This window comes from Juglans regia, chromosome 7 (genome assembly GCF_001411555.2).
Source record: "Juglans regia cultivar Chandler chromosome 7, Walnut 2.0, whole genome shotgun sequence".
NCBI lineage: Eukaryota > Viridiplantae > Streptophyta > Magnoliopsida > Fagales > Juglandaceae > Juglans > Juglans regia.
Window position 1 is genome coordinate 22,605,018 of NC_049907.1, and position 22,371 is coordinate 22,627,388.

Here is a 22,371-nt window from a genome sequence, read left to right on the forward strand (position 1 = left end):
CCCAACTATTAACATCTAATATAAGGAATTCCTAGTTTATCAAGACGAAAAATCCCTCTAAACTTTCCGTGTACTGAATTCTCGCCTAAAAAATCCTCATTAATACCTTGAGTCCCTTGTTTAGCCAAGAAATCAGCAACCATATTTGTAACCCTAAAAATATGTTGGAACCTAACATTTAACTCAAAAACAAGGCCTATAATTTCCTCCCAAAAATCCCATAGAAACCGATACTTACTTACCCCTGAAGCCAACCAACCCACTATCACTTGAGAATCAGTCTCCACCACTAAGTCCCACAAACCCATACGCTTACACAATCTGAGACCATCCAAAAGAGCACGACATTCAGCAATAGTATTAGTAGTATGCCCATAAGAATGAACAAATCCTGCCAAAATCTCCCCTTTATGATTTCGAATAATTCCACCTCCTCTTGATTCTCCCGAATTTCCACATAATTATCCATCTATGTTTAATTTCACGCACCCTCTATCCGGTGGCCTCCTAGCAATTAGATTAAATTTCTTTAATACCACATAAACGAGTGGACATGGTATTAGTAGTATGCCCATAAGAATGCCCAAATCCTGCCAAAATCTCCCCTTTATGATTTCGAATAATTCCACCTCCTCTTGATTCTCCCGAATTTCCTCATGATCATCCATCTATGTTTAATTTCACGCACCCTCTATCCGGTGGCCTCCTAGCAATTAGATTAAATTTCTTTAATACCACATAAACGAGTGGACATGGTAGCTTCTCCATTACCTCCCTATCATGCTTCCTGAGCACTTTGAATTTCTGGATCTTGCTCAAAATATCACGAATTAAAACCTTCACTAACCGAATAACAACATCATGATTAAATTGGACCTCTTCCAGTCTTGCCTCACATCAAGCTCGCCATAAAGAATGACCAAGAAATTACAAGGGGCAAAACGCCGTTGAAAAAGGGTTCTGCTGCTAGGATTACAGCTCTATGAGAAAAAAATGACTCAGGCCTAGTTTGTTTTCATAACCATTCTCAACTCATCTCATCTAATCATTACAACTTTTTTTAAATTCTTACACAAAATAAAATAAAAAAAAATTCAACATTTTCAAATCTAAAAAAAAAAATAATATTAAAAAAATATATTCTAACAATATTTTATTCAACTTTTAACTTTCATCTCATCTCATTTGCAAAAACAATCGAGGACAACACGAAATCACTTACAAATCCCCACATCAGTCAGATATTAGTGTGTCAATTAAGTCCCCCTCCAAAGCATAGAGAGAGAAGATAAAATTATTGAGTTGCCACAATCCGTTTAGGTGCTGCAGAGAGAGAGATGAAAACAAAAAGTGACCAGAGTTTCCAAACTTTCCCACCTATGAGCATCAATCCCATCTCTAAGTATATAACTTAAAAAATTCAGATACACATGGCATACTTTCTCTGATCTTGGTTTAATACAAAAAGGTGAAGATGGAAAATAAAATCTTTAGACAATATATCTTCCTGATTGGCTCCGCTATTGAAAGCCCCTAAATTACACTACCATCATACCTTTCTTTCCCTATAACTCAAAACTCAACCGATATCTGCCTCCCTCCCCTTATTCTTCCAAGGAAGCAGCACCTCCCCCATAAACCCCCCCAAAGAATAACACATGATTTCTTTATTTTTCAAATAATCCGGGGTCTGATCTCTCATCTTTAAAAAAACAATGGAAAGAAAGGGGAAAAACCGAATGAACAGAAGGATATAGGAATGGGAATCTCCTCAAAACAAAACCCATAGAGCAAGTGTACAACTCTCAACCCTTTTCTGCTGTCAAGATTGCACAGCCAGCCTTTGAAGATGCTCGAAGAAGACTTGAAGGCTCACATCATCTGTGAAGATCACATCTGACCCAGCAGCCATCTCATGAGCATTATTGTATGTGGCTGATGGATTCAATTTTGCCAATAAGAATCTAGCCTGTTCATCATGGGATAACAAACCATATCACGCTTCACATAAAACAAAAGCTAAGGCATCATATCAACCACACTGCTTCAACTAACACATTAAAAATTTTGGGGGCCAAGATCAGCCATCAACAAGACCGGTTGAGTGTATTGGACATGCCGTGGATTTGAAGACTGCAGTTCTATGCATACATCAGAAACTGATATTTTACTTTCTGCGAGATCTGAACATAAGACCTAGTCCCACCCCCACCTCAATTCCCCTTTACCACCTAAGCCAAGACCAGGCTACTTCAAGTGATATGCTAAAATAATTACTGGTTTTTGTTAGCGCACGTATACCCCATAGTAAAGCAAAAGGGTCCAGGTAACAACAGTGAGTGCATATAGAAAATGAGTTGATTGATATCAACAGTATGTATGCTTACACTCATAACTGTAATTATTTTCATGATGGAAGTCCCATGGACATTGCAAGAGACAGTTTAAGTCGTGGAAGACTTACGTAGTGAAAAGAACAGGCCCCAAATTGGCTTCTTTTTTTTTTTTTGAGTTTGAAGTTCAAACAAAGGAATTTATTTTAGAAGAAAGAGAATGAAAAAAACAATGCATTATTATTGGTATGAATTGAGAAAGGGCATGAGAGCAATTGTTTCTGCATGTTTGTCAAGTCTGAAGGGGATTTCTTGTACTGCCAAAACCAATGTCAGAGTCTTGTTTTGACAAGCATCCGCCAGAAGAGCATAAATGAAAACATATAGCGCGTGCCTGATTGAATCAATCAGGTCATGTAGGAATAAGGTTCAAGTTTAGGGACAATATAAGAAGTTATATGTATAAATACTTGCTGTTTAAAAGCCCCGTGTATTTGTTGGGTAGCCCAAGATAGAACTCACAAATTATGGCTAGGAGGGAGTATTTCATCTTAGTCAACTAAATCTTATTAACAGATGGACAAGATTCAAGCCCCAACTTAATGTGCATGTTATAGATCATTTGATTCCTCAATTACAATTACTAAATCAAGGTACAATTTGTTGAGTAATTAGAGGACAAAACAACTTCAATGTAGAATGTAAAACAGAGGCCAAGGATAGAAGCTTTACTTGGCCAAGCCAAAAGGCATAAATAGCATGAGACTCCTTTAAAAGGGTAACGTCAAATGTTCCAGAAAGTGGGCATAAACGAAGTTACAACAATAGAGCAATTACTAGAACTGAATATTCAAGATAGACCAGTAAAATTGTAATATCATGGAAAAAATAAGGTAAAGATCTTCGTTATTAAAATTGTAGAAGATAAAAGTTAATCGTCAACTGAATAACCATGGACCCAACATATGTTACATGTAATAATGAGTTCCTAAATCTACCGTGGAGCAGAATTAACTGCAATGAAATCACCAGCCTTTCAGGAAGAGAATGACAGAAGTCAATGGTTAGCTATCATTTCCATTTAAATTGTAATTTGATCAAACCAAATGCAACATAATTCACCATTACATTCAAAGATTTGTCACTATGCAAGTGCAAGACATGAAGCCTTGCCTTGGCCCTTTTTCATGGCCAAGTAAAAGGACAATTCCAGCATTTCATCTCCCTGTGAGAAGCTCCTCTAGCTACATTTGTTATATTGGGGTCGAGACATGAAACCTTGCCGTGGCCCTTTTTAATACCAAAGGTACAAAGGCAGTTGCAGCATTTCATATCCCCTATGAAAACATCCTCTAGCTAAATTCATTCTATTACACATATTGATGTTATGAAGAGAATAAATGTTTTGATAAGTAAAAAAAAAAAAATTGCATATCTAGCTTCTACAGACTACAGAATCAGTTTTCAATCATGTAAACAACTGCATATCTAGCTTCTAGTAACATTCATTGACTAGAGTCGATTTAGGAATGTTGAGCATCAGTGATTGTTAGATGAAATTTCATTCAGGAAGAAGAATTACGAAGTAACAGTGGAACTTCAAAAAACTGAGATTTGAATAAATGTACTAACCTGGGAGCCATGTTGATCACATACCACCAATCTAGGGACAGGGAAACGCTCCCGAATGATCATCTGGACATCATCATTAGGAGCTTGCAATAGCTGTGCAAATGCCTGAAAGATAAACGCACATATATACAAATATTCAGTTAGATGGAGAAAGCTTATTTCACAAATGCACAACCCAGGTAAGTAATTGCTAAAATTAAGCTTGCAACTTTTTTATAAGTAATAATGATTTTATTAAAGAGAACAATAGGCATAGCCCACGTACACAGGATATACAATTTTTTTTATAAGTAAACGGTAGTATTAATAAGAATAGGCATAGTCCAAGTACACAAGAAGGTATACAAGAGATAAACACAGGATATACATACATTTTTTTTTTTGATAAGTAATCGATATTATATAAATAGAGATAGGCAATAACCCAAGCATGATCGACAACCTAAGCATGATCGACAACCAATACAAGAATATTGTGGACAATTAGTCCATTAAAATCTATTGCAATTGACCATTGAAATAAAGTATCAAAGAAAGAGACTATATTGCTGCAATTTCATCTATTGTCTATTGATCCTTTCCCTCCAAAGGCACCACAAAAGGCAAATCGAGCAACCTTCCATATTGCTGCAATTTGTAGATTGCCATGTAGGCCCCTCCAATTTGCTAGGAAGTAAACTTTCTAGGCATCACCCATACTAATCCCACCCTCCCAAAGAAGGAAATTAAGCTTACAACTTGTAAAGACTTCCATAATGGATTTGGTCAAACAATCCAAAAGAAATGCTCAGAACATTTTAAGAAGCTTGGTAACACAAATATCTGCAGAACATATACTTATGGCAATAAATTCCAAGCCAAATTCTAAAATTGCAACAGTTCCTAGACAAATTATGCATAGATACCCGATGTTCTGGCTGGTTATGGTATCCTGCATTTCGCCACTGAGCTATTTGCATTCCATGGAAAATTACAACACTGAAATAGGAATCCAGCAAGAGAATACGATCAGCTGCGATGGAAGCCACATCCAACAATGCTGGAGCAGGCAGCGAATTGAATGAATATGATATCAAAGACGGTTGAATCATAACAGCAGCATTTGTGATATTTTCTCGGTTTAACAACATGCGGAAATAGGCAGTCTCATCTGGACTGTTGTTAAAAACCTGCCACATCCCCACCAAAACCCCCAAAAAGTATGTTAGATGCAAATGTACACATCAATTACAATATCAGGGAGATCACTCAGAACAATATACATGTGAGTGTGCGCGAGTGCATGCACGTGTATCAAGAGAGAGGGAAGGAGGGAGGGGGAGAGAGAAAGAGAACCTGTACAAATTGTGATCGTCGCAGATTAAACATAAACTGGGGGAACAATGAAAAGGAAGGATTTAATGTAAAAGATGCTGGATCATCCTTCCGGTAGTCACCGAATTTAGAACAAAGACGAATAAGAGACCGATCCAACCACCGTGTAGCATCAAACCCTTCCTGATTAAAACAAAATCCGTCATCAGGTGCAATACTTTAAGAGACAAGAATTTAGAAATCCTAATATGTTTTTTTACCCAAAAACTTCAGGCCCAACATCTTGTAAAAGCTAATAAGAAAATGAATTGATTAAAATGGAATTAGATCATTATAACTCCTATGAACTAAATGCTTGGATGCAGCATTATTCTACAATGAAAAATCAAGTTTCAAATATCTGTTGTTCTCTCTTTTCTCATTAAACTACCCACTATCATCCATTCCAACAAGAATGGAACTGTGTGTCAAATGAAATATATGAACCTTGAAATAAACACCAGCAAAAAATTAGGCATACAACAGATAGCAAAATATACTTGACTAATAAGTGTAACAACCAAAGGAAAGCCCAAACCACTTCTATATTTATAACTAGTCAATGTTACAAACCACATGAAAATGAAATCATTTTTTTTTATAAGTAAAATGAAATCATTATATACTGCAATAACTTTTCTCTACCATGCAATATGAGATCTCATTCACAACCCTCTCATAATTAATCCATTGTAATCCAAGTTTTGTAAGAGATCAGTGAATGGGGGGATCTCATTGCTTGGGAGGAGTCTTTGCGGTTTATAATGATTCTAATGGGTTCCAATTAGTACATTGACTGGTTATTTGGAAGTATATATTCAAATGTAGCTTTAGCTTTTCCTTGGGTTGTTACAAAAAGAACACATGAAAGATCAACAGCTGATGATAAATCCTGTAAAATACCTCCGTCTCCATTTTCAAGGAAGTCAACCTTGCCATTACAACAGCAGCAGTCTCCTGATCGAATCCTTGTACCAGTTCCTATAAAGGCAATAATCGTCAACATTAACTTCCACTTCATGGATTTCAAACATATTCTTTAATTATATAGTAATAATGGATATATTCCCTTGAACATGGCTCGAAAGAGAGTCCTTTTTTTCTTGAAAACATAGTGATTTCAGTGCATTTATTTAATAGTTCACAGAACCAATTCAATCAGAGCCCATCAAACCGATTCTAACCAATTTGAGTCGATTCCAACTTATTCAAAATTATGTTTCTTTTTTGGGTTGTTAGATAAAAGTCCTTTTTTTCTTTTCTCAAAATATGATAAATCTAATCATATATTGATTTTTTCATCTTTGCGCTTTGTAAGAAGAATACAAAAGTTGAAAGATAAACATAAGAGTTCTTTACTTTATTCAGTTGAATGGAAAAAAATTAGAGCTCAATGAGTATTTTGTATTAAATTTGTGACTGTTACTTATAAAAAAAAACTGTGACTGCACAAAACACCACCATTGTCATGACCTTATAACTTGAGAGTATTTATCTTTTTCATAGACGAGAATATTTGAGGCAAAAAAAATGAGAAAATTTTACTGATAAAATAAATGAGAACGTTTGAGGTCAAATACATGAATTGCAGGCCTATCGAAACTATTTAGATTCATATTACATTCTTATTGAAGGTGGTCAATAAATTCATATTTCAAACTTTTCTATACATAATTTGAGATACTTGAATTACATCATAAGTATGTTTTTAACCCTACTAACTGGAAGCAATTCCAACTTAGCCAAATTAACTTTTAAACCAGAGAAGGCTTATAAGCAGCTCAAGTAACGGAGGTGATCTTCAATTGCCTCAAAATATTGAAGTATCATCTGTAAACAAAAGATGAGATATTGAGCCCTACTCCATTATACAAGTCTATAAAATGTTTCCATTAGCCCCTAACATACTTTTCACTTCATATTAATTTCTTATTCTTCTAAAAAATCCCAATATGTCACTAGCTCATACCAAGCCATGACAGCCATGAATCTAAACTTAAAATGTGCAACCCGAAATCTAATAGCACATAGCCATGTTTAGAAGCATCCATTATGCTCAAGCTTCCACATTGTTATTGAAAACTCAAGGCTTCAAAATTCCAACCAAAATGGCGGCACCATGGAACACACATGTCAAACACATCTAATATGCACATGCTTTAGAAACATTCATCCTGGCTAGGGCAATGCACATTCCCTCCCATTTTATTTAAAACAATCGTTAAAAGTAATTATAACATCGCACATACATGTCGACACGTGTACAAAATGCATGTGTAGGTGCTAGTGTGTGTGCACACCCATGCACAGGAGGTGTGTCCAAAGTGGCAAACACAGCCACAAATAAAACCTTAACTCACCCTATTAGGACAAAAACAAAAATGACATAAGAGGTATAAAGCTTGTTCATAGTTTCATTCCAACTACAAGACTTTCTATTAAGTTATGCTCTACTTTTCCTTTTTTTTTTTTTTATAAGTGGTTAAGTTATGCTCTACTTGAGACAAAAAGAAAAAAAAAAATTATGCAACAACAGACACTCTTTGTTACAAGATTTACACCATGCTTATCTGTATACACATGCCTAATAGATATCCAGAAGGAACTCCACCGTCAACCAATCTTCCTTACCAAATATCTTCCCAAGCCATATCAAATACAATGACAAATAACAATGGAATTGACCTCAAGAGTTCCCAAAAATTAGTTTTTTTTATCAGAGTCCACATGAGATATCAAAAAATGCATCCTCCAGCCCACAATTAAATAAACTATTATACAACAACCGGAAAAAGGTGGGAGGCGTGCCAGCAATCATTTAACTGAAAGACATACCCAGCGTTCAATTTTGACACAGTGAATCTCACATAAATTGACATTGGTGGTTATCTTAGCCAGTAAACTGAACCCACTGAATCCCACAAAAATTTATAGTTTTAGAAGAATCAGGATTTAATAAACAAATAAAACATGTAAGTGTAAAAAGGGGACAAAGGGTTAGGTCATCTTTTGAACAGTAGCAGACAAATGACCTTCACATAATAAAAAAGAAGACACGGAAATTGAAGTAGCAAACCTCTGAGCTAACTGCACTATCTATCCATGCTCTACTAATAGTTGTCACTCGAAGCATTAATTGACCTTCAGGGTTTTGATAACTGCAATTACATATAAGACCATCAAAATTCAATTATATTCCATATGAAGGGAAAAAAAAAGGCCTGTAAGTGCATGAAAACACATGAACATACACATGGTAGTCCCACATTGATGCAATCCACAGACGTACCTTGTGAGAAACTGCAAGTACAACATTGGATTTACAGTTCCCGGAGCATTTGACCGATCACTTGAGGAAAGATCAAAAAACACTGTTAAGCAAGTACTTTTATCAAGACCACACATTTTCCATGCTGTTGTACCCCCTTCCCCAATGACCGTATCAGCGACAGCAGGTCCTTTCTGCAAGATACCGGTGCCAAGACCGCCATTTAAAAGTTTGGTTCAGTCTTATTTCAATGGACCTTAAACAAACCCCATATATGAGGCCTCTGAATAAAATCTGGCTTTTAGTACTAAATGGTCCAACCTTTTCCAATGATGTGCAAGGTCCAACTATCCCCTGGATTTTGATGTCCTTTGAACAATTGATCTCGAGTGTACCACTGAAACAAAGTAATCACAAATGAGCTTGACCATTAATAACAGCAAAAATATAGACCATGAATGGTGCAAACAGCAGCATAAGGCCAAAGTAAAAGAATAAAAAAGTTTAAAAGGGTCTGCAACAGTGAACCAATTGGGCAAGGCACAAATGCTAGAACTTGCAAAATCCTCTTCCCCAACCCGCTTCATCTTCCCTCTTATTATTCTCCTTCTTTCTAGAGAAATGTGCCTCAAAAGTATTTATTTCTTCTCCCATCCATCCCCAGTGTGAAGCCCTTGTCTGGAGGCACTAAATATATACACATGCATTCAAGAAAAAATGCACCATTTTCCTTAATAGATCATACACCTTCCTGCTCTTAAAGAAAGAGGATACTTGTATCCTCAAATAAGAAAATGAAAGAGTTTGCTCCTTTTCTAGGAGCAGTTAATAGCCATTTCTCCATGAGGCAACGAATGATGAGAAGCTTCTTTTTTTATTGTAAATGCACTATTACAAGCTTTGGCACAAATGTTTTCTTTGCATTCCTTTCTCTGTTGCATAGAAGTACATTCTCTCATGTTCTGCATCTCCTTTTTAAAGTTTTCTCTTAAGAGATGCTTCATTCTTCCAATTGAGTTTTTCCTTGTTTAGTTATTATCTCAACAGTTTCCTATTAAAAAACAAAAAGCCACTAGTTCCAAGCCAGAAAATGGCTCCATTTTTTTCCACTAAGTAATTGAAGATTTTACTTTAAAAATGAAAAGTTATTGTATCTTTAGACACTCATGCATAGATGTTGCTCTTGTATGTCCCATGTACTTGGCTATGCATATTTTTAATAAAGCTCTTATTTACTGATCAAAAAAAATTCGAAGGACCATGTTCCTGGTGCTGCAACATCAACAGTATGGAATGTATTTGTAACTAAGCTCGAGTGGTACTAGAGAAAGAAACAAGTTACAAGAAAACAGAAATTCAAAAACGCGGGAACAATTTCACTTTTAAATAAAAGGATATTCAAAGCACAAATTTAAGAAAATAATTAGGTCACAAGACATTGTAGAAGAAGAGGAAACCTCAAGTGTTCCACAATGATGAACTCACTTAAAACAAAGGCCGAGAGACTGCTCCCCTTCTTCAAAGACACGCTTGAAAGAATCTTTAAACACAGAATGACCAAAACTTTCAGCTAGAACAACAAGGCCGCCAGTTTTTTCTACTGCAACTTTCATTTCTGCAACCCCAACCTATATATTTAAAATGCCGAGAGTCAGTCAAAGCATAAGCACAATCTACAGTGCATGGAAATTGTGATTTGTGATTTATGTATCAAAGAAAGAAATTGTCAATTTGCCAAGGGCCTGTGCACTCTTGGGATTAGTCGGGACTTTCTTCTCAGATATTCAGTGCCAATCAAGCAAAAAACGAAAGAAAGAAATTGTCATTTATCAAGTAAATATTCATGACTCTAATGTACTAGTTGGCTGTCACCATAAGCATTCTTGATAGAGGCCATAAATATGCCATAGAAACCCCAATAACACCCAACAAAAGAATCAAAGGCAACACGAACACACGGAATTCTCATACAATGCATTAGGTATTACTTCCAACATTAGGTTTGTGTCTTTGCACCTGAAAAATGAACTATAAAAATCTCTAGCATTAGGCTTTCATTTTTTTATTAGTACTAGAATTAGGTTTTCATAAGATGTCAATTATTTCAAATTAATAATAAATATTTTTTTCCTACAAGCATAAAATGACTTATTTGAAGCCAGAACAGGCCTATTACAATGTATTAACAGGAACCCCAATCCCCCCCCCCCTTTTCTCTTTCCTGTGTGAGTTTGATTGTAAAATTAATGAGTGGTTTGGATTCAGAGATGACTTGAGATGGTTTGTGAATAATTGAATAAAAGTTGAATTGTTTATTATATTTTGTGGGGAATTTGGGAAAGTTGTTTTGAAATTTGAAAAAGTTGAATTGTTTATTGTATTTTGTGTAGGAATTTGAGAAAGTTGTAATGATTAGATGAGATGAGTTGAGGTGAGTTTTGAATTCAAACGAGGCCTAACTCTGCATACAATACCAATAATTCCACATGTAAGCTATTAATACAGTGTTACCCTAATGAAAAGGAGCAAGGACCCAAATTTTGACTTTATAACAAGCACTTAAAAAGTGAGGGTTTTTTAGATTTCTTGACTAAATGAAAAAAATAAAAAGAAACTGTAAAAGACAAAAACTAAATAAACAATCACTGATTTGTTTGAAAGCGCACATAAAAATTTCTCATAAGTTGTAACAGAAATAAAATATCCAAATGACACAGACCTGATCAAGTGCAGAAGCAAAAAGGTCTAAAACATGACCCTGGCTGACCAGCTGATTTGCAAGATTTTCATAGAATTTAACTGCTTTCTTAAAATAAGGTGCTGCATCCTTGTCTAGATCTTTATGTGATCGTACTGGATCTGAGAGATCTTTTGATACAATCTGCAATACTTTATTCAAATCAATATCCTTACCATTGTGAACTAAACAGAAGATAACGCCTTAGAAATTTATCAGTTTAAGAGAAATAAGGAGCTTCTTACCCCCAACTTTTTTCCCTAATATTAATCATGCTGCATAGGTGACTATGCACCATTCACAGAGGTAGTGAACTTGAATTGTGATTTCGTGCAGATTGTGGTGATGCGTGGATTATGGTGACATGTGGAGACAAAACACAAAGGCAACAGAAAAATTACAAACCCAAACATAAATGCATGGGTCTAGGTTTGGCATGGTATTAGGTTTCAATAAATAGATCAATGGTCACTGAAAATCTGGAAAAATATATGTCAATATATGAACTTAGAAAATAAAGTCAACATGCGACCAACACAATTGAAAATGGGACTGGAAATAAGAACACAATTAATTATAATGCGAGACCCAACAAACAACACTTCATCTGATGACTTAGCAATCAAGCAAGGAAGTCGCATATTTATTTTGCATGAACTATTTGGTCCCATTCTTATGGTGTGAGGCATCGCCTAGATAAAACCCTAATAATATTAACTGAATTCAGCCATATGCAAAATAATGTACAGGTCCTTAACAGTTACCACTAGCTACCAAAGACTTGGTTTCATAATATCATGCATTCCTAGTGCTACACAAAAATATATGAACAAGCGCAACTTTGACAGAATAAGGTAAGGACGAAAAACTATAAGAGCCAAAAAACTGCAGATCAATTCAAGTCTAAGATAACATCAAACACAAGTTACAAGCAGTGATAGCAAAATAAACAGGAGTCCAAAATAGCTTCTTTTTTTTTTTCCTTTTTACCGTGCCGGGCCCTTCCGTGCAAGGACCACCAACCAGAGCTATAATTCTAGCACCAGTGCCAGTGGAACAAGCTCCAAGCAATCCCGTGGCAACACTTAAAGCCACTCCTGTGCACCGCGATGCCCGACTCCCAGGCGGAACAGGCCACTGATCCGTTTGCAGTTCATCCAACAGCTGAAACGCACAAAAAACTCACAGCTGAACTCAAAAAACAAAATCAAAGACCATCCCTACATAACCAAATTGCACCAAACGGTCAAAAAACCCACCGCGTTAAGAGTGTACTCGCAATCCCCAGCGGGTAATAAAAACCTCGTGACACCTGAATTAGGAAACCCATTCGGCAAGCCCTTCTGGTACCCCGGTCCACCAGTTCGCCTGGCCGAAATGCCGAGCCCCAATTGCTCCAAAACCTGCTCCTTGGAAATCTCCTTGTTCCCCCTAAACACGTAAACTTTGGACATGTCGGAGAACCCCAATTCATGGACCTGAACCTGAGTCCCAAACGAAACGAACCCAACCAGCGCGTTCTCCGGCAACAACCCGATGGCGCGCTTTAGCGCCGATTTCACGAACCCCATCTCCTCCTCGATCATGCACGTATCAAGCATGAACAAAAACACGGGCGGGAGGGTAGGAGTGAGATTAGGGTTAGGGTTAGGGTTTTGAAAGAGGGAGTATTGGACGGTGGTGTACTGGGCATAGAGCTCACCAGGGAGGTTGGTCTCAGAGATCATAGAGTAATGAGGAGGGAAGTGATTCCGCTGGTAGCAGAAGGGGCAGATCCAGATCTTGGCGGCAAAATCCACGCGCGAAAAGGGATTGAGGACGGCGGAGCAGGTCTTGCATCTGAGGGGCGCGTAAGGGAGCGTGATGATGTCCGGGTTCGGGCGGATCGGGGAGAAGGAGGCCGCGAGTGGGATCACGCACTTGCTCGCCTCCACCTTGGTGCGAGGCCAGACGTTCCAACTCATCCGCACTCCATCGAGACCCTCCGGATCTGTGTTGGCCATCTCCGACATCTCTCTTTCTCTAAAGGATTCGAACTGTGCGGAATCTAGAGGAAATTGGAAATAGGATTCGAGATTGATTCGAGATTTTTGTGTTCTCTAGGGAGAGAGGCAACCCCTCGAGAGATGAGAGATAAGGGATCACGACGGAGAGTCGATCGATCGAGAGGGGGGCGTAGATGGAATTCTCGGGTTTGAACGAGAAATTGTGATTCTATGAGTCTGTGCGGGGTAATGCTAAATTGAGGCTGTGACGATGGCATATGGGATTTTCCATTCGTGTAGAGAAGAACAGGTACTACCTTTCTTCTTGTACTGTAACGCCAACAGAGCCGATGTCGTAGGTGGGTGGGGGCTCTTATTTTTCCTATATATTTAAAAATTCTTGGAGGGTTAACAGATTTTATTTATTTAAGCTCTAATATAATTAAAAGAAAATTAGGATTAATCGTATAAAATTAGAATATGAGTGACGTCCTTCCCTCTTAGGGCGAGGTTATTTTCTCCCTAGTTCCCTAGTGTGCTTAGAGCCTAGTCCCTCGGACACCATGTCCGTAGAGGGAAGAGGTAGTGCTGAAGAGATTTTCAAATTATGTGAATGCCTAACTCTTATTGAGGAGGAAAGGCAAGAAGTGTGTGTACAGTATGAAGTCATGGTCCTCTCGGTTGGGAGAGTCAAAAGATGTTTAGTGGCAATGGTGGTTTCTTATAGAGAAATCAAAAGAGGAGCTTTTCATACAATCATGTTGAAACTATGGCATGCAGAGGGTCAAATAACACTCAAGGAGATTGGCTGGAACAGGTTTTTAGTCAAGTTTCAGTCCAAGGAAGAAAATGTTTTTGTTTTGCAAGGTAGACCGTGGTCCTTTGATAAGTTTTTGATATGCCTCCAAGAGTGTGTTGGATTGACTCCTAGGGATATCCAATTTCCAACTGAACCTTTCTGGGTGCAATTTCATGACGTCCCTCTTATAGGCATGACCAAGAAGGTGGGGGAACAACTTGGGGCTACGATAAGTGAGGTTCTGATGGTTGACACAGAAGGTAGTGGTGCTGGTTGGGGTAAATTCCGATGTGTGAAAATCCTTATCAACCTGTGCAAACCTTTGGCTCGAGGGAGATTTCTAACGTTGGGGGAGAAAAAACTGTGGATTCCTCTCAAGTATGAGAGACTTCCTAACTTCTGCTTCCAATGTGGTCTTATCTAACACTTTAACTAAAGATGCCAGAAGAAGGGTGATTAAAGGAGCACGAAAAATGGTTTGCAAGAACAATATGGCTCTTGGTTTAGGGTGAACCCACCATCCAAAAACTCCTTTTTCAAACATTCCATGGGAGGATCTGGTCCATTTCCAAGCTCAAAGGGTGGGAAGCAAGATGCTGATCAAACAGTTTAAGAAGACATTACCAAAAAAGGAAATGAACCAGTAGCTGGAAAAAACATGAATATAGCAAGGCAATCCCCTAGTCCTTTGGAGCGTACCAAGCTGACAAATCCTCTTATAAAGAATGAGGAGGCTGGATCAGAAAGCATGTAGGTCGACCTGACATAGGTAGGACATGCCTCTGCAAGAAATGCTGTCACTTTTTCAGCCTCTAAGGAAAAGGAAGGTGGTTCCCTTTCCATTAATATGGACAAGGCAAAAAGATCTTTTGAGGTTAATAACGCTGCAGGAAAGGTGAAAGGCCCTACAGAGTCCTTAGTGGGTGATCCTGCCAAGTATCCAGTTCCTAACAAATCTAAACCAAGAGGTTGCACCAAAACCACTTCCACCTGGAAGAAAAGAGCCAGGGTTTTAAAGAACCAGGTGAATACTAATCCTCCTTTAAAATGTGTTGGGAAGTGAGTTAATGATGATATAAAGGTTCATTTGAGATCAAATATAAGCACCAAAATTTGAAAAACTATTGGTAAAGCTAGTAAGAAAGGATTGGTAGAGGTTGTTGTGCAATCCTACCATACTCAATGAACATCCTGTGCTGGAACTGTCAAAGGCTTGGGAACCCTCGAACAGTTCGTGAACTTCACCTTTTGGTGAAAGATAAGCTACCCAATGTAGTTGTTCTCATTGAAACTAAATGTAGAAGACAAAAATTTGAAATTCATAATAAACTGAGTTTTACTCACAGTTTTGTAGTTGACAGCTTAGGGAGAACTGGTGGTCTAGCTATTATGTGGACATATGTCCTTACTGCACAACTAGTCAATTACTCCCAAAGCCATATTTATTTAGAGTTTTAGATGCAGGAGTGGGATCATAAGTGGCTTATAACTGGTTTTTATGGTAATCCACTGGTTGCTAAAAGGATGGAAAGCTGGAAATTATTGAGGAAAATTACTTCAGATGATCAAGTTCCTTGGCTTTGCATGGGGGACTTTAATGAAATTACTTCCCAAGATGAAAAAGTAGGTGTTGCACTTAAACCTTATAAACATATGGAACTTTTCAGGGAAACTCTCAAAGACTGTGGATTGAATAACTTAGGCTATGAGGATTCTAAATTCACTTGGTGTAATGGTAGATAAGGTAATGCATTCACTAAGGAAATATTAGATAGAGTGGTGGGTAACCGAACTTGGATCTCTCTTCATGATAACACTAAGGTCTCTGTCCTCCCAGTTCAATGTTCTAACCACAAGCCCTTGCTCACTCAATGCCCCACCCCTTGTAGTGTTCTCAGGCACAAGAAAAGAATTTTCAGATATGAGGCCTCATGGTCCAAAAAGGAAGAGTATGCAAGAATTAATTATTAAACATACATGGCTGGGCACCCCCAGACTCCCTTGCAGTACTTATTTCATTAAAAAGGGTTTTCTAGATGCCAACAACACCTAACCAATTGGAGCAGATCCCTCATTTGGGATTCTAAAAAGGTTACTGCTGAAAAAAGGAAGAAGATCAAATAGTTGCAAACCTAAACTAAGGGAATCTCCCAGAGGAGATTAGAGGCATGCAGAAGGAAGTGAATGATTTTTTGGAAGAGGAGGAAATCAAGTGGCACCAAAGGGCCAAGCAAAGATGGCTGAGAGATGGTGATAGGAATGCTAAATTCTACCACTCCTGTGCAAACCAAAGGAAGAAATCCAATTATATTCAGAGTGTTTCAAATGAAGAAAGTGTTTCTGCATCACATCCAAAAGCAGTTAGTGATCTTTTTCAGGCCTTTTATGTGGGACTCTTCACCTCTTCCCAGCCTCAAGGTATCCAAGACAACCTCATCCACATGAAGAAAGTTGTCACAGCTGAGATGAATACCCAGTTACTCTCTAAGTTTACAACTAAAGAGATAAAGGAGGTAGTTTTTTAGATGTGTTTACTCTCAACTCTCTTGGGCCCGATGGATTCCCAGCTATTTTCTATCAAAACCATTGGGATACAGTTGGCAAAGACCTAGCCTATGCAGTGAATGATGTTCTATCTTCCAAGTCAGGGATTGAAGTACTTAATGAAACCTATATTACCCTCATTCCAAAAAAAGAACCCAACACTAGTGATTGAATATCGCCCCATTAGTCTCTACAATGTATCTTATAAGGTCATTGCTGAAGTCTTAGCTAACGTGCTTAAAAGACTCCTGTCTGTGATAATTTCATCCACTCAAAATGCCTTCATTCCTGGTAGACTTATCTCGGACAATATATTTGTTGCCTATGAGGCCTTACACATAATGAAAACCAGAATGCAAGGGAGAAAGGATGGCTATATGGCACTTAAACTGGACATGAGCAAGGCCTATGATCGAGTGGAATTGGACTTTGTGGAAGCTGTCATGCAACAGATGGGTCTCTCTAATCAAGCAATGTATCTCTTCAGTGAGCTATACAATACTCATAAATGGTGCCCCTCAAAAGAAGTTTCAACCCTCTAGAGGAATTAGACAAGGGGATCCCCTCTCCCCTTACCTTTTTCTCTTATGTGCAGAAGCCCTTAGCTCAATCATGCTGAATCTAATGGTCTCATTTCAGGCATTCTATTGGCTCGTGGCTCATTGAGAATTAACCATTTATTTTTTGCATATGACAACCTCTTTTTTTGCAAAGCAAACTCATTGGAATGGAGCAGGCTTCACAAAATCCTTGAAACCTATGAGCAGGCCTTGGGTCAGATATTAAATAGAGACAAAACTTTCATCTTCTTTAGCAGCAATACCAAATCTGATGTGAAAGAAATTTTGTTGGCTACCACTAGAGTGAGGGCATCTAATTCCTATGAGACATATTTGGGTTTACCCTCATACGTGGGTAGGCACAAGGCCAAGGCTTTTAACACTATATTAGACAAAATTAGAAGGAAGGTGAGCAGTTGGAATTTGAAGTTCCTTTCTCAGGTAGGGAAAGAGATCCTCCTTAAATCAGTAATCCAAACCAAACCTACCTATAGTATAGGCCTTTTCAAAGGTGACTTCGAATATATGAGGATGACTTCGAATATGTGAGGATGATTTCGTACGGTAAAGTGGTCTGTCAAACTACACTTATCTCAGCAAACTCTCGCATAAGACAAATGTGATTTACGACCATTGCTTTTCAGCTTTTCCACTTTTGACTGTAGGCAACTTGACATCGGGTGTAATGGCTCTGAAGGCCCTCCCACCCACCCTTCACCCATTCGGTTCACGCACACTCAGCTCCACGCAAGACACGAATCACCCTCACCGAAGCTTCTCAGGCTCAGCGGTCATCTCCGCGCAGAGCTCGTCTCAACTCTGGGTAGTGATACTCCCTGCCACCATCAACGCCAGACCGAATGTTAAGAGCCGTTTATCACGGCTTGAATGCAGCAGCTCATCTGCAATCTCTGGTAATAGGCGTGTTCGAAGGCAAGCCGAGCTTCAGAAGCAACAAAATTTCCCATGGCCAGAGGCAACCCAGGGAGGTCAGTCGCGTACAAATCTCAATCCAAGCAACCGATTTGATGATCTTCCATATCTGGTAACCGTACCCAATCAGGTCCCCCTTCCATTACAGAGATTCCCCTGCCCCTGACCCAAACGCTGCGACCCTGTCTAGGGTTTTCGTGATAGATTCGCATCAAACAGTGTAGATTTAGGTAGGTGTTTCCGTGGGATTTTACATTAGAAATTGATTGTGTCCCCCTCACAAATGAATGCCACAATTCCGAAAACCACCAAACACCCCACCTCAAGAACTCGATTCCACCATAAGCACCTTCGGGGTACCCATATCACCACCACGGCTCCAACAACACGATCCTTCCAAGTATGTGTATCTCATCTCAATTCATCTACTGTCGTGTTCCTTATGCGAAATGTGTAAATTTCAGTGGGCATTACTCTTATTTTTTGAACATGAATTTGACCCTAATTTGGTTCGGCTTGTGGTTATTGACTGAGATTAATATGAATTGAACAGAAAACATGTTATCCTTAGATTATATGAATCGAAAAGTTTCCTTACTCACAATTTTCTGTGGATGCCCCGAGCCTTTTATTTTTCCCCCATTATTGGGGCCTGAAGCAAAACAAACTTATATATATATGGGATGTATCATGCACTTTCATTTTAGTAGCATTCCTAAACTTTATTTGATTCGCATGAGCTTATACAAATTTAGAATAATGAAGATACTGGAGCTCTATTCCAACTCTCCAGGACAGTTGAACATTGCCTTTATTCCCCACATATTGAACTTGTACAATAAGATTGTACAAATGAAATTGATCCCCTAATGGTTTTTGGCCTGTAAGTCTCCATTGAAGAGAGAATCATGATTTATAATTTATAATTTATAATTTGTCACTACCTTGATGTGTTTTAAGCAGATTGAATTATGTTTATATAGTGTTTTTTATTTTTTTATTTATGGTATCATACATAAATAATATAACATTTTTCTGTGTTCAAATGATCTTTTTTCCTGCAAATTACATATTTTTCCTTCACCTAGCAACTTATAGCAACTGACTATCTATCTATCTAAAGTTTACATAGTGCTCATTCTCAATATATGAACGTGAATCACAACAACCATCCCATCCTTGACTATGAAGACAAGCACACAAGAAAATGGCTATAACAACTTGACCAAAAAATAGACGTGCAAAATTGAAAGTTTTAACTTTAACTTGGTAAAAAAAAAAATACCCATGTTGGAAGATTGTTCATTGTTGGCCAATTAAAAGGTACCCCTCAAGGTAAAAGACTCCGTGCTTGGCACTTCACTGGTGCTCCGTGTGAGTGTTATACTAGGAAGTAGGAAGGCAATCTGGGTTTAAAAAATACGATACACAGGGCCATGTTTATAGGTGTCAGGTTTCACACCAGAAGGCAGAAAGGACCTTTCAGCCTTTCAGTTCTGGGTACAACTCCCAGGAAAGAAAAAAAAATTAAAGTTAAAACCACAGTCCTCATACACAATGAAACCAGGCATTTCAACTGGTCCATCGCAATGTTTCCTTCTCTTCAATATACTTATTAAAAAAAAGCTTCCTCTCTTGAATATACTTAAATAATATCTATAGTACTCACTCATTTTACAAGCATCTGTTTAAATTCTTGTTTTTATCCACAAGTCAAAAATAATATAACCAAAAAATCTGCAATTATGAAATCCTATATTAATTTCTATCAGCTTTCCTAATAACCAAAAAATCTGCAATTCTTCCAAGTATGTTAATTTCTATCATGGCCCTGTGTATTTATTAATGTTATGTTTCTGGAGTTGTTATTGTGGTACGCATGTGGTTGAATGTGGTAGTGGGGTATTTTGATTTTTGTCAAGTTTCCTCTACTACTGTTGTGTACTTATATATAACAAATATATATGGGGATTAATAAACTTCTGTCATCCATGTTCCCATAGCGATACTCCTTACGCTCATCTGCTAGACATCAGCCGTATCAACAGGTATGTCTCATTTTTAATTTCGAGTCATTACTCATATTAACGCATATAACGTAGCGTAGTTGACATGAAAAACTTTTTTTTTTTTTGTCTTATATTACCATTTTAGCTATTTAAAATGGATGACCCAGAAGACACGAGCCGGGATAATGTGCTTTGGGGCGATGCCATGGAGGAGATATTCATCGACATGCTCTACCAGGACGCCCTTTAAGGTAGATTAAAGGGCGGAAAGATAACGTTTAGAGAGCATGGAGTTTATGCACAGCGACTCACCTTGGGAAGAAAGTGTTTGACGGGGGAACCAGGTTTGTGAAAAATTGACGAGGTTGAAGGGGATGCAGCGCTTGTTTACCGATTTGTTGAGCCAAACTGGTATGGGTTGGGATCCCGACACAAAGACAGTAGTCGCGAGTGACGAGTGCTGGGAAAATGCCATTAGGGTAAAATTTTAATTAAAGTTAACCATCTTTATTGCACCAAACAGTATGTTTGAGCACTCGATGTCTGATTATTAACTGGGTATGTTTCTTCTGTAATTGTTAGGTTAAATCGAAATGGGGGAGGTTTCGTACTTTTGACTGCCCAAAGTACGAGGAGTTGTGCACCATATTTGGCGCTTCAGTTGCATACGGGACTATGCAACACGCATCAACACAGCTGCCCGCAGATAGCGACAAGGAGCGGCGCCTGGATGAGGAGATGCGAGCTCGACGCCCTCCCGCACTAGGCCATCGACAGGGATTGCCCATTGACAATGATGACTTTATTGACTTGATGGGGATCGGGTCACCTTCAGTCGATGCAGTGACACAATCATCACGTAGGCCGAAGACAAGAAAGAAGAGCGATTTTGAGGTGCAGCTTTCTGAGGCCGTGGTGGAGGTGAAACTGACGCAGAGAGCGAGGCGTAAATGATATGAGGATCAAGAAGCTGTGGAATCATTGAAGCGCAACAAAGAGTCACAGCCTAGTGATGGGACCAATGGGGGGTATGATCCGATTAATCATTGTGCGACGTTGCTCAGCGAGCTTTCCCCAAGGTTGGAGCCATCTCAACTTGTTCGCGCAATTAAGGAATTACTAAACCCATATATGCGACCGTTTTTCTTGTCCTTGGATGCTGCAGGGAGGGACGATTGGGCCCGTAATTGTTAAAGTAGCATGCATGCGTTAATTGTTAGGTTTTATTTTCGATGGCATTGTCACCCTTTATTTTTCATGAGACCATTTGTATTCCTTTGATGAGTTTATAAACAGCTACTTTTCCAATGTGGGTTGTCTATTTGATTTGTTGTAATCTCATCGAAATGGGGACGGATTATGGCGAGTTTAAGGCTTTGTTCGGATTATGTCTAATTATATTGGATTATGTTTAATTATTATATGGTTATCGTAATGCCCCCTTATTATTTTGTTAACTTGAGAGAGATTATTTACAACTGTTGTAAAGATAAAATGTACGAATTAACCCACTGTGCACCATGGGAATTGGTCAGCAGGAAGCTACTCGATGAACGTGAATCGAGATGCAGATGATATGTTCCCTAATGTGTGTTGGACTGATAGTAGTGAAGATGACCTTGCAACTGATGATCTTGAGACACTCGCATTTCTTGTGAGGGCTGGTAGAGAAGCACAACAACAGCTTAGACAACCACAACACAATATCGGATTACGGGGACATCAATATATTTTGGAAGTTTTGAATGGGAATCCAAGAAATTGTCGCGAGTTATTCCGAATTGAGGTTGATGCCTTCCGCGCATTATGCAGCTTGTTACGTTCAAATAGTTTTTTGAATGATACTAGAAAATGGCTGACCGTCGAGGAACAAATAGGCATGTTCACATCGGTAGTGGTGGCTGGAGACGAACAACGGATTGTGGGGCAGCGATTTCAACATTCAACGGAAACTGTTAATGCCCATGTAAGGAACGTTATGAAGGCCCTGTGTAGGCTAAGGACACATCTTATTTACCCAACTCACACATCCGGGGTGCACCCAACAATCGCAGGCAATCCGAGAAATTATCCTTGGTTTGAGGTAAGTTGTTTATGGTAGATAATAAAATATAATTCTGATTATATTGGGTCATTGTTTTGTAAATTACTTGAACCGTATGGAATCATATGTATCATGTCCGGTTCTTCGTTTGTAGGGATGCATTGGTGCAATTGA

The 22,371-nt window shown here is 38.4% G+C and overlaps 1 protein-coding gene across 1 annotated transcript; it reads right to left on the reverse strand.

The window, feature by feature from the left end:
* Window positions 1-1,375: 1,375 nt before the first annotated feature.
* LOC108996670 (protein transport protein SEC23-like) lies at window positions 1,376-13,666 on the reverse strand. The gene is made up of 12 exons (XM_018972687.2): window positions 12,583-13,666; window positions 12,314-12,487; window positions 11,306-11,467; window positions 10,072-10,214; window positions 8,908-8,983; window positions 8,608-8,780; window positions 8,395-8,476; window positions 6,222-6,299; window positions 5,301-5,462; window positions 4,871-5,134; window positions 3,966-4,070; window positions 1,376-1,969 (listed from the first exon to the last, which is right to left on the reverse strand). Exons 1-12 carry the CDS (start codon window positions 13,333-13,335, stop codon window positions 1,823-1,825), a joined length of 2,319 nt encoding a protein of 772 aa, XP_018828232.1. The 5' UTR covers window positions 13,336-13,666; the 3' UTR covers window positions 1,376-1,822.
* Between the last annotated feature and the right edge of the window lie 8,705 nt (window positions 13,667-22,371).